Here is a 13,007-nt window from a genome sequence, read left to right as displayed (position 1 = left end):
GGCGGAATTTCTACGAATATTCGCATGCACAAACCTTTCGCCTCACAGTCTCATCCCTGGGTCTTTAATGACACAAGCATTGCATTTATCAGTCGAAGGAGATCCCTACAATGTGCTCAGTTTTTAAAACAGTTTGAAAAAAAGACGAATATTCGTAATAGTGAATTTTTAGAGTGAAATTCGTAATATTCGCAAATTCGCGAATATACGATATTCGCTGCGAATATTCGAAATGTGAATATTCGTGAGCAACACTAATCAGGGCACATGTGGGACAAATGCACTTAAAAGTGCCAGAGGAACAGATCTGTCCTTGTCAGCTAACTTCCTGGAAACTATAGAATGACATAATATTCCATCAGATCCCTCCTGGCTGCTCCAAGGCCCCGCCCCTCCCCTCCCAGCTCTGTCTACTGCTACTGCTGCTATCGCTATGATATACATGTCTTTCCTTATACACACAGGGCTGGACAGGTGGGAAGCAGCTTCAGAGACCACAGCAGTGATTTTGATCACGTTCCCTGTTTATGTTTTATAACTACTGAAGGATTTCCTTTAAAGAACAAAATATGAACACAACTTTCCAATAAATAGGTGAAACAAACATTGGTTCCTCCCCCCCCCCCCCCCCCAAAAACCTAGCCACTGAAGCAGAGCCATATTGGACAATATGGACATATTATACATGTATATTTATTAGTGCCTCATTTTCATACTTTATAAATATAAATTTTTAATGTAACTACTACTATATTGTTTTATTTTAAGTACATGAACCTAAAATATGTCCATAGAGACTTTTTCTGATTCAATTTGCTGTTTTTGTACACTGCTCAAAAAATAAAAATAAATTAAGGGAACACGAAAGTACCTATCATGAACGAAACAGTCCCTAATCCCCCCCCCCCCAATCTGTCCCTGACTCTACCTGACACTAACCCTGCTTTTACTTTTTTTTTTTTCTAGAAACCCCCTTTGTACTTTTTTTCTTCTTCTCTTCTCTGCTCACTCTGCAGTCTGTGTTGAGAGAGGAAGGGGGTGTGGCCTGCCCTTCATCATACAGTCCACTCAGGAAGCAACACTGATTGACAATCAATTTCACATGCTGTTGTGCAAATGGAACAGACAATAGGTGGAAATTATAGGCAATTAGCAAGACACCCCCAATAAAGGAGTGGTTCTGCAGGTGGTGACCACAGACCACTTCTCAGTTCCTATACTTTCTGGCTGATGTTTTGGTCAATTTTGAATGCTGGCGGTGTTTTCACTCTAGTGGTAGCATGAGACGGAGTCTACAACCCACACAAGTGGCTCAGGTAGTGCAGCTCATCCAGGATGGCACATCAATGTGAGCTGTGGCAAGAAGGTTTGCGGTGTCTGTCAGCATAGTGTCCAGAGCATGGAAGCGCTACCAGGAGACAGGCCAGTACATTAAGAGCTATGGAGGAGGCCGTAGGAGGGCAACAACCCAGCAGCAGGACAGTTACCTCTGCCTTTGCGCAAGGAGGAGCACTGCCAGAGCCCTGCAAAATGACCTCCAGCAGGACACAAATGTGCATGTGTCCACTCAAACAGTCAGAAACAGACTCCATGAAGATGGTATGAGGGCCCGACGTCCACAGGTGGGGTTGTGTTTACAGCCCAACACTGTGCAGGACGTTTGGTATTTGCCAGAGAACACCAAAATTGGCAAATTCACCACTGGCGCTCTTCACAGATGAAACCAGGTTCACATTGAGCACATGTGACAGACATGACAGAGTCTGGAGATGCCATGGAAAATTTTCTGCTGCCTGCAACATCCTCCAGCATGACCGGTTTGGTGGTGGGTCAGTAATGGTGTGGGGCGGCATTTCTTTGGGGGGCCGCACAGCCCTCCATGCTTGCCAGAGGTAGCCTGACTGCCATTAGGTACGGAGATGAGATCCCCAGACCCCTTGTGAGAGCATATGCTGGTGCAATTCGTCCTGGGTTCCTCCTAATGCAAGACAATGCTAGACCTCATATGGCTGGAGTGTGTCAGCAGTTCCTGCAAGAGGAAGGCATTAATGCTATGGACTGGCCTGCCCATTCCCCAGACCTGAATCCGATTGAGCACATCTGGGACATCATGTCTCGCTCCATCCACCAACGCCACGTTGCAGCACAGACTGTCCAGGAGTTGGCGGATGCTTAAGTCCAGGTCTGGGAGGACATCCCTCAGGAGACCATCTGACACCTCATCAGGAGCATGCCCAGGCATTGTAGGGAGGTCATACGGGCACGTGGAGGCCACACACACTACTGAGCCTCATTTTGACTTGTTTTAAGGACATTACATCAACATTGGAACAGCCTGTAGTGTGGTTTTCCACTTTGATTTTGAGTGACTCCATATCCAGACCTCCATGGGTTGATAAATTAGATTTTCATTGATCATTTTTGTGTGATTTTTTGTCAGCACATTCAACTATGTTAAGACGAAAGAATTTCATACGATTAGTTCATTCATTGAGCTCTAGGATGTGTTATCTTAGTGTTCCCTTTATTTTTTTGAGCAGTGTATATTCCATTCATTTGACAGTTTCACCGACAATGAGTGCGGTTTATGCCTTACTTTGAAATTTTACCAAAATGACCCATTCTTTTACTCATTTTTACTTGTTATTTCATATAAAGTATGTTTTCTATTTACTGTCTAACCTTTATTCTAACCTATGTTTCTAACTTATGTTCACTTAATTTAATTATTTGTTTTTATTTTATACAGTAAAATCTCCCTTAAAAGGACACCTCCCAACAGGAGACACCTCCCAATAGTGGACAGTTTTTAATTCCCATAAGACTTTATGTATTTGCGGCCTCAGAATAGAGGACACTCCCAATAGTGGATGCAGACACACCCAATAGTGGACAAAACACTCCCAATAGGGGACGCTTATGCGCCGGCCATACCTTGTACACAGGACCGCCATCAGGGGGTACAGCCAATACCCAAGTAAGGGACAAGACTCTCAGTGGGACCTGTTCCCCACTGCACCCCCCCCCCCCTGCAGCAGCCACAGCACAGAAGTAGAAGACAGAAGCTGTTTAAACAGTGGTCTCCTGCTTTTGTACTTACGCTGGCCACATAATTCACCCCCTCCTCATCTGATCGCCCCATGCCACTTTATTCCCCCTGTGCCAAATCAACCCTTTTTTACTACCCCATGTGCCACATCATTTCCTATTGATCCCCCCTGTGCTATTTCATTCCCCCTTTATTACACTCTTTGCAAATTCATCACCCCCTCCTTACCACCCCTCTGTGCCATTTCATTCCCCCTTTATCCCCCTGTGCCACTTCATAAAGAGGGAGTAATGAATTTACACAGAGGTAATAATGGGGAGGGAGTTAAAAAATTAAATGTCACAGAGGGATCAAGGGAAAATCATGTGGCACAGGGTAAGGGGAGGGGGGATAATTTGGCAAAAGGCATAAGGTAGCACAGGGTATAAGGGGGGATGAAATCATACGGGGTGGGGGGGTAATAAGGGGTGATTAAACAGCACTGGGAGATTCTTGTGTAATATTGCTTTTATCATTTTATAGGTAATTACACTCTGGAGTGAGTACAGGACAGTGTTCCGTCATGTAGAAAGATTTTTGAACCTTTTTTCCCCAATAGGGGCCATCTCTCAATAGTGGACACTTTTATTCCCCATGAGTGTCCGCTATTGGGATATTCTACTGTATTTGTTTTCCACATGTGCTAGATTGTAACTCCTTCCAGTTTGTACATGTCCCCAGCTATGTCTATCCTTGTATCTTGTATTGTGTATACATGGCTTCTCTGTTTCCATGTTTTTTTTACTGATCTGATAACAAGTTTTGGGTTAACCCTCTTTATCAGTTACCTGTCTACGTAATAAATATTCTTCAGATTTGAATATTTCCATCTACATGAGTATCCCCGGTTCTGCAGCGCCTGATTGAGTTTTTTATTTTTATTTACTGCTTCTGGATCTTTAGCAGACTATGGTGAATGTGTCCACTACCCTATGGCAAGGCATCTAACCATATCCACTCCTTCAATTACCCTTTAAAAGGGGTTAAGTGTGTATGTGTCATATGCTTCAGGTGAGCGGCCATTTATTTATTTTTTAGCTTACAGCGCCACTATCTGTGTGTTGGGTAACGCACTAGGCACCCTGTGTGGTTCTTGTTTTTTCTTTCCTTGTACTACAAACATTGTGGCATTATCAAGACACACCCGTCCCCCAAAAAATAGTGTTTTTTTTATGTAATATAATATATTATAAACACAGATCTACTCACATTAAGGCCTCCCATGTCTGATTGGACCCATCCTGGATGGACAGCAGTGCACAAAATGCCATCTTTCTTGTAACCCAAAGACTGGCACTGTGTGAGCATATTAAGAGCAGCCTGCAAAGAAAACAACCATTAATGTGCAAAATACCAAAATAAAGAACACAGGTCTGTATACCAGACTCTACAGCCTTATTTATAGAAAATACATCTTCATAATAGAAAAGCATAATTTACAGAATAAGACGAGTTAGATACAGTCTATTTGGTCCACTGGAGGAGACTGAAATATTGCAAAAATGTTACAGTGAAAAATACAGAGTAAAAAAGAAGAAGGTTGAAGGTTTATCTGGAAATGTAACACATTTAAGGTTACTTAGAATTGAAAGGTAAAGGAAACAGGGGGAATCAAAGTAGGGTTAAAAAAAAAAAAAAGACAGAACAACTGAAACAAATGTTGCTAGATGATAGTCTGGAATCTCAATAGATAGTGAGAGTGGGTGTGAAGAAAATATTGAATATTGAAAATATTAAATGAAATATGCAAAACATGGGAATGATGTACTTCTTTGGCTATGTTCACATCTGTGTTGGGGCTCAGTTGCAGAATCTGTTAAAGGGGTACTCCGCCCCTAGACATCTTATCCCCTATCCAAACATCACTGCCTGTCCCCTTAATGCAGGTCTATGGCAGGGGGCGTCACGCCCCCTCCCATAGACATGTATTGACGGGGGCGGGCCGTGACGTCACGAGGGGCGGAGCCGTGACATAACGATGCTCCGGCCCCTGTATTGCGCGTCATTACGTGGAGAGCGAACTCGCTCTGTGCTGTTATGATAGCGGGGTGCTGCAGCGGGGATCCCGGGGCTCCCCAGCAGCGGCACCGCTGCAATCTGACATCTTATCCCCTATCCTTTGGATAGGGGATAAGATGTCTAGGGGCGGAGTACCCCTTTAAATATCCTGCCTGATATGTACAGTAGAGCCCTGCATGGGACTAGTTTTTCAATCCCGCTCCCGATTATTTTTTTGACCAATTCCGCCAGCTCCCATAGGGTGTTTTCTCCACTTCCACCCGCTCCCGCAACATTTGTGTCCAATCCCACCTGCTCACGCAAAAATATTTGTCCAATCCCTACTGCTCCCGCTATCATATATCATAACTCCCGCTAAATATATATTTATCAGACCTAAATATGTTACAATGTTTTCAGATTAGGTTTCTTGAAATATGGCTTTGTTTGGTAAATATTTATATTATTGGGATTCTACAAACAGAAGTTGCATTTCGTTGACTGTCCCAAAAAAAAAAAGATTTTGACATTTCCTAGGGTCAAGTGAAATGTTTTTATTGGTTGGAGTCTGTGTTCACAAGAATTAGCAAGAGTGTGCCTTACATTATGAGATCGTCTCAGTCATGTGACAAAAAGCCGCGAGTGAACATGCTACGACCCCCCAACTCATGATATGTCTTTTTTTGATGACAGTGCCAATTTAAATTTTACAAGGCTTAGCATACCTTGCTGCATCGATAGGGCACCACTGGGAGAAAATTGAAGGTCTCTGGTGTCTTCTCTATGGATCCTAACATTGCAGAAATATTTATTATAGCAGACTTGCTGCAACTAAAACGTTTCTGTTGATTTTCTTCTGCAGCTTTTCTTAAAAATGGCAGAAGTTCCTAAAAAAATAAAAATAAAAAAGAAATGAATATTAGCATCTTTTTGTAGGTGAACTGAACACATGTATTATAGTAGCTATGTTAGGCAAAGATTCTCTCACTAGAAACACTAGATTAGCAGCTGATGTACAGAAGGTAAATCCTGTCTCTTCTCTCACACTTTCTCCTCAGTGTGTAGCTGCTGTTGGCTTAGGCTTCAGAAGAATTCCGCACAGACATTACGCTGCAGCAGAGTCCCATTGATTGTTTGAACAGCAAAATTTCTGTAGATGTTTGTGTCGCGGAAATTCCGACATGTCTATTTTTTCTGTGGATTCCTCAAGGACATACATTGCCATCTATAAGATTGTGCATTTCCGAGCAGTACTAGTGCCAGCATGTTCTACCGGTGCTCCGCTGTTGGTAGAATGTCCGAACGGAAATTTTCCGTGCGAACACTCCACTGTGTGAACATGAGCCTTAGTGTGTATTTTTTTTTTTTGTGTATAGTTTTTTTTTTATTCACTTCCAATATTACATTTTACATTAGATACAAAACTCACAGAATTCATATTTTCCAATTTATACCCCATCCCCTCCCCCACCCATAAAAAAATTTATAAAATTAAAATTCTCCCTTATAGACCATTAGGATTATAGATATACATTATCAGCCATTGCCATCTCTTCTTATACTCCCTTGTTCTCAGGGCTATTATCATGCACTTCATAGTTGCTCTTTATTAGTGTTGAGCACAAATATTCATAATGCGTATTTTTATTGTTAATATCGGCACTTAGCGATTTTGCGAATATTTAGAAAATAGTGCTATACATTCATATTATTATTATTTTTTTTTACATGCGAATTTTAGGCGAATTTTCCATGCAAATTTTCTCATGGAAAAAAAAGTGAACGAACATAGCGAATATGCAAATTTCGTGAACATAGAACGAATAATCGTCATTATATTAATGAAATATCGCGAATTCGAATATGGCCCCTACTGCTCATCACTACTCTTTATTACATCCAAACATTTGTGTATATTTTTAGAGTTAGGGGAGACCCATCTTCTAATAATAATGAGACTGGCACAAAACATTATATTATTCATATTCTATCCTAGATAGCTTTATCATCCTCAACAATCCCAACCACTGAAAAAGGGTTAACGTTGACTTTCAGCAGTTTCCCAATCTCCAAATAAAACTTGTTTCCAAAATTCTTGAACTTGTGAAAAAAGTGAAGCCGATAAATCAGAACCTGGTAGGTCGGTATTGTTTGCTTACTGTTTCAATGAGGGAGAATCATCAAAACCTGTGTAGACGAAAAATTGCCTAGTTGCCCATAGCAACCAATCAGATTACGTCTTTCATTTTGCAGAGGCCTTGTCAAAAATATAAGGAGGAATCTGATTGGTTGCTATGGGCAACTAGGCAACTATTCCTCTGGACAGGTTTTCATAAATCTCCCCCAATGCATTTGCTAAAATGTTTTATTAGTCTAGAACAGAACGTATAAGGTGTGTTCGCACAAATGATTTTCCCACTAGAATTATCTGCCATGGAATATAAGGCAGAAGACCAAAGCATAAATTTGGATTTCTGCCATGGATTTCAAGCTTGTATGCTGTGGATTTAGCAGAATTTACCACCCAATAAAAATACAGCAATCATAACCATTAAAAATGGAACCCATGATTACAGTTGTCCATTCTATGCCACCCAAGCCTCAGACTGTAAGTGACCAAATAGTAAATGATAGTCTGCAGACAAACTGGTAATCGATGTTCCAGGATTTATTCTCCCTTTGTCAGACAATGCTGCTATGGGGCACTCTGCTTATACAAGGAGAAGGTAAGAGATCTCCTGCCCCCATGTTAATTGATTGGGACCAAGAGAGAGATTATATAGTTTGTATCTGTTACCTGAATTTGTATCCTAACTGGCTTCTCCCCCAGCCTGATGGTGTTCTCTGTTCTGTCCAGCTTGACCCTTAGCACATATCATGACTTCTAATAAGACTTGTTTGTGTTTTGTACTGCTCTATGGTAAAAATCCTGATCCATTGCTTTTTTGCTTTGTCCTGTGTATTCTGATCTATTTAGTATCCTGACTTCAGTTCATTTTTCACTCGCCTTTATTCCTGGTAAACCTGCCGCTGTATCTTCCAGGCAACCTCTTTGTTATTACTCATTTCGGCCATATTTCTTTGGTCCTGAATCTGATAGTCAGTACTCTATATACCTGCCGATATATCTGCCTGATACTTGTTTGTTACAACTTTGCATATCTGCCGTTATATTTTATCATGATTTCCAGTCTGTTCTAGCTTTTTCAACCATTGTATTCTGACCTGTTCCCCTTACCTTCATACAGTTCTGTTAATTATTTTGACTTGTGTCGCCCCTGACCTTATATAGTGCAGGGACTGAGGTCCAGTTGACATTCAACTGTTTACGGCAGATGTGCAAGTAGGCAGGGATAGTGGTCCTGTGTAAGAGTCACACTATTCCATGCCGAACGTGACAATCATTATATTTTCTCTCTCACCTTTGCCAGCAAAAATGGTCCAACTACATTTGTGTTGTAAACATTCATGAAGTCGGCAGAGTCTGCAGACTCAAGATTGCTGTCATGCATGATCCCAGCGTTATTAATCAATAAATTCAGCCCAGCTCCATTCAGATGTTTTTCGACCTCTTTTACAGCTTCTTTGATGCTATTGGCATCTCTGGTTTCTATTAAAGAGAAAAAAAAGTAAAGATAAAAAAAATATATATATATTCACTTATTTTATTAACAATTTTTTGGGTTTCTTTTTCCAAAGGCTAGCGTCAGTACGTGTCTTTTTCTGCCTTTGACTCTATGGCCCAGACTTGTCAAACTGTGAGAGAGAAAAAATAGAGTGATTTTCCCCCAGCAACCAATCACAGCTCAGATAATGAGCTGAGGTAAAGTGAAAGCTGAGCTGTGATTGGTTGCTATGAGAAAATCACTCTGTTTTTTCTCTCATACAGTTTGATAAATCTGGGCCTATGACTATTTTTGAGCATTACAGACAAAATGTGAAATAGAATACACCTGAGCAGGAACCCAGCCTAATAGGGGGAAAGAGGTTTGTAGTTCAGTCATTTTTATTGGGTTTTAAACATAATTACCGTATTTATCGGGGTATACCATGCACCGGCCTATAACACGCACCCTTATTTTACCAAGGATATTTGGGTAAAAAAAGTTTTTGACCCAAATATCCATGGTAAAATGAGGGTGCGTGTGTGCGCGTGTATACCCCGATATACCCCCAGGAAAGACAGGGGGAGAGAGGCCGTTGCTGCCCGCTTCTCTTCCCCTGCCTTTCCTGGGGTCTAGAGCCCTGCTGCCGGACCTTCTCTCCCCCTGGCTATCGGCACCGCTGCCCATTCTGTCCCCCTGACTATCGGTGCCGGCGCCCCATTGCCGGCGCCGATAGCCAGGGGGAGAGAAGCGGCGCCGACAGCCAGGGGGAGAGAATAGGCAGCGGCACCCATTGCCGGCGCCGCTGCCCCGTTGCCTCCCCCCATCCCCGGTGGCATAATTACCTGGGTCGGGTCCGCGCTGCTGCAGGCCTCCGGCATGCGAACCTTGCGAGGCGCATGACGTCAGTGCGCCGCGCCGTGCATAGCAACGACGCAGGGGACGCACGCCAGAGGCCTGCAGAAGCGCGGACCCGACCCAGGTAATTATGCCACCGGGGATGGGGGGAGGCAAGGGGCAGCGGCGCCGGCAATGGGTGCCGCTGCCCCTTCTCTCCCCCTGGCTGTTGGCGCCGCTTCTCTCCCCCTGGCTATCTGCGCCGGCAGTGGGGCGCCGGCACCGATAGTCAGGGGGACAGAACGGGCAGCGGCGCCGATAGCTAGGGGGAGAGAAGGGCCGGCAGCAGGGCTCTAGACCCCAGGAAAGGCAGGGGGAGAGAAGCGGGCAGCGACGGCCTCTCTCCCCCTGCCTTTCCTGGGGGTGTATCGGCGTATAACACGCACATAGACTTTAGGCAAAAAAATTTTGCCTAAAAAGTGCGTGTTATACGCGGATAAATACGGTAAGTACATACAGTCGAAGGGTATAGTATGTGGCAAAGGGGTTTGGTTATAGGAAATGCTACCAAAAAAGCTAAATCTTTATAATTCCACTAATCTCAAAATGATAAAACTAGACAATAAGAATTAAAGGCCCAATTTTACTATTTCCATCCCAACAGTTTAGTGACAGCTTTTGTGACACAATCTCGGCACATGTTTTTTGCGTGCCAAAATGTTAACACATTCTGACACTTTACAAGAAGAAACCAAACAATGTAGCATTTTTAATCTGATAAACTGGGCGTGTCCATGGGTGTGTATTGAAGCCAACATAAAAATGAATTTTTTTTGTCACAAAAAGGGTATTTCTGGATTTTTTTTTACTTGACTATGCTACAGGGGCTATAAAGTTAGTGTAGTTCATAATATAGTGTGGGAGGGAGAATATAATGTGTGGGAGGGAGTAAAAGTGACCTCCCCCTTGCAAACAAGAAATTATGGGACTTGTAGTATAAGGGAACAAACTCCAACAGGAAATAGCCAGTTCACAAAAAGATAGCCACAGAGTTATAGCACAGCCGTTTAGCCCCAAGACAAGCACGGATCCTTCCTAAGCAGTTAAGTACTTAAATCACCTTAAGGCTAAGTTTCCACTTGTTATTTTTCCTGGCAGTTTTTGGAAAACCGCCGCTGCAGTTTTTGAGCAAAAGTCAGAAGTGGATGCATAAGGGAGGAGAAGTGTAAGTCCTTCCATTATATGTCCTATTCCTTTTGAATACACTTCTGGCTTTGGCTCAAAAACTGCCAAAAAAAGAAAAAGCCTATTGGAAACTTAGCTTAAGGTGGACAACCCCTTTAAAGTGACCAGAAAAATCCAACTACAGTGTCTTCCTATAGGAATGAGATCCCTTATCCTAAGCACGTTAACCTCTTTGCTGCTACTGAAGAAAGGGGTTACAGAATCCCTAGTTATTAACAATTTGATCCAAACAATCCACTTTAAGGGTACGTTCACACGAGCGGATCCACAGCGTATTTTACGCTGCAGATCTGCCGCTGAAGGACCGCTGCATGGTTCCTTTACATGTGCCTGCTCGGAGCAGATACACTAAAGCAATGTGCGAACATACTGCGCATTCGCGCGTTGACTTGCACATCGCAGTTTGTCTGCTCGTAGCACACTAAACACTAAATTTTTATTATTGTTGGCTACATTTTTGTTGCCCTGTCCGCACACATAAATTGATCGCTGTTTTAAAAATTAATAAAAATTTTGTTATAAAAAAGAAATTTTGTTAGATACAATTTTTTCCTTCACTACTGTATATTTTTTATTTTATTTTGGTACCCTACAAAATTTTATTTAAAAAGGTATCTTTTTTTAAATATCCTTTCAATTTTTGGATCGATAAGTCCAAAAAAGAATAAAAAACGCCTGCAAAAACGCCAAAGTTAAAACCCCCATGTCATTTTTCTTGGCGTTGATTCACTCCCATAGACTTCTATGGGAGAAAAACAACACAATTTCAGGGGGAAAAATGCCATTGGCTCAACATGTTGTGACTTTGCAAAACCGCCAAGGAGCTTAAAAAAAAAAAAAAAAGAAGAGGGAAAAAAATGCCAAAAGGATTTAAAAAGCACCAAACTGAAAAACACCAAGTGGAAAATTTTTTTTTTGCAATTTCTCATTGATTTACAGCTAACATCTGGCCGCAGCTTTTTTGGCCGAAAAAAACGCCATGCGGCAGAATAGTCGTTTTTTCTTGGCATTTTCCCCCCCAAAAAAACAAATAGAAAATTTGCCTTAGGAGAATATGACACCCTGTTTACAAAGAGAGATCACTTACTTAAATCCATTCAGTATATGCAGAGTTATGGCGTTCCAGCAAGCAATGGAGGCAGGAAACCGGCTCACCCACCTCCTCTGCCCCTTCCATATTTTCCCCATCAGTCCTGACCCCTTCATTAATATATTAATGAATGCGGTGGGCCAGTGCTCTGCTTTCTGTGCACTCACCCATTGCCTTCATTAGCATAACATTGGCGGGTTCGGAGAAGGCGGAGAACATGGAGGTCGCAGGGGAGCAGGGTGAGCAGGCTCCCTCCATTGCACACAATAACGAAATGAAGCTGAAGATTACAGTGCCAGAACTCTCCATATACTGAAAGGATTAAAGTAAGTGACTCCTCTTTCTAAAGCTGTTCACCCGCACTATATTCCAGGGTTTAGTGCAGGTAAACAGGGTGTGCGATTTTCTTTAACTTCTGCAGCAAGTAATCTTTTTCTGTTACCCTCAGCTCACACACTTGGAGGACCTGCCAGCGGCAGCAGCCACGAGTGTTGCTGGAGCTGAGTATCATACTGACCACCAGGTATCAGTCATCGTGCCCAATGGAGGAATAAGCAATGCTAAAAGCACCCACTCTTTTTACCAACAGGAATGCAATTTATTCTAATAAGAGACTGTTAACTATTGCTGTATATTGAATATTACATTAAAGGACTAGTCATCTACACAAGCATAACGTGAGGAAAAGAGCAAAATGTAGGGAAACATTAGTACTTAAAGTGGGAAAATACTTGTCGGGAAACAAAATCCACAAAGGTAGCTCAGGGAGCTCATTGGACTCCGCAACATGATAAGCTATAATGGCGGTGAAGGGTCAACTTTATGGTAAAATAAAAGGTGTCATTACAAAGTATAACTGGTATTGCAAAAAATAGGTTCTCATTTGGCTCTGTAGATAAAAATAAAAAAATGAAAAGGGTTATGCCCCTTAAAAAGGGGCAGAGGAAAAACAAAAATGTAAAATGAAAATTGACCATGTCCTCAAGATCAAAATGGACTGTTTGCTTAAAGGGGTACTCCGACCCAGGACATCTTATCCCCTATCCAAAGGATAGGGGATAAGATGTCAGATCGTGGAGGTCCTGCCGCTAGGGACCCCCGGGATCTTGGCTGCAGCATTTTTCAAGTGGTGTTCTGGAGTCAT

The 13,007-nt window shown here is 42.3% G+C and overlaps 1 protein-coding gene across 2 annotated transcripts in view; it reads right to left on the bottom strand.

Moving 5' to 3' along the window:
* Positions 1–13,007, bottom strand: part of LOC130277094 (C-factor-like) — a 45,525-nt gene that overhangs the window by 3,215 nt on the left and 29,303 nt on the right. For both annotated transcript variants that reach the window (XM_056527403.1, XM_056527404.1), the window contains 3 exons: positions 8,509–8,696; positions 5,812–5,973; positions 4,298–4,408 (listed from right to left, as the gene is read on the bottom strand). In XM_056527403.1, coding sequence (XP_056383378.1) covers positions 4,298–4,408; positions 5,812–5,973; positions 8,509–8,696 — 461 coding nt within the window. The remainder of the gene's footprint in view (positions 1–4,297; positions 4,409–5,811; positions 5,974–8,508; positions 8,697–13,007) is intronic.

Source organism: Hyla sarda, chromosome 6 (assembly GCF_029499605.1).
Source record: "Hyla sarda isolate aHylSar1 chromosome 6, aHylSar1.hap1, whole genome shotgun sequence".
In the NCBI taxonomy this organism is placed as follows: Eukaryota; Metazoa; Chordata; class Amphibia; order Anura; family Hylidae; genus Hyla; species Hyla sarda.
The sequence above is the reverse complement of the archived record's forward strand: the minus strand, read 5'-3'. Positions and strand labels throughout refer to the sequence as shown.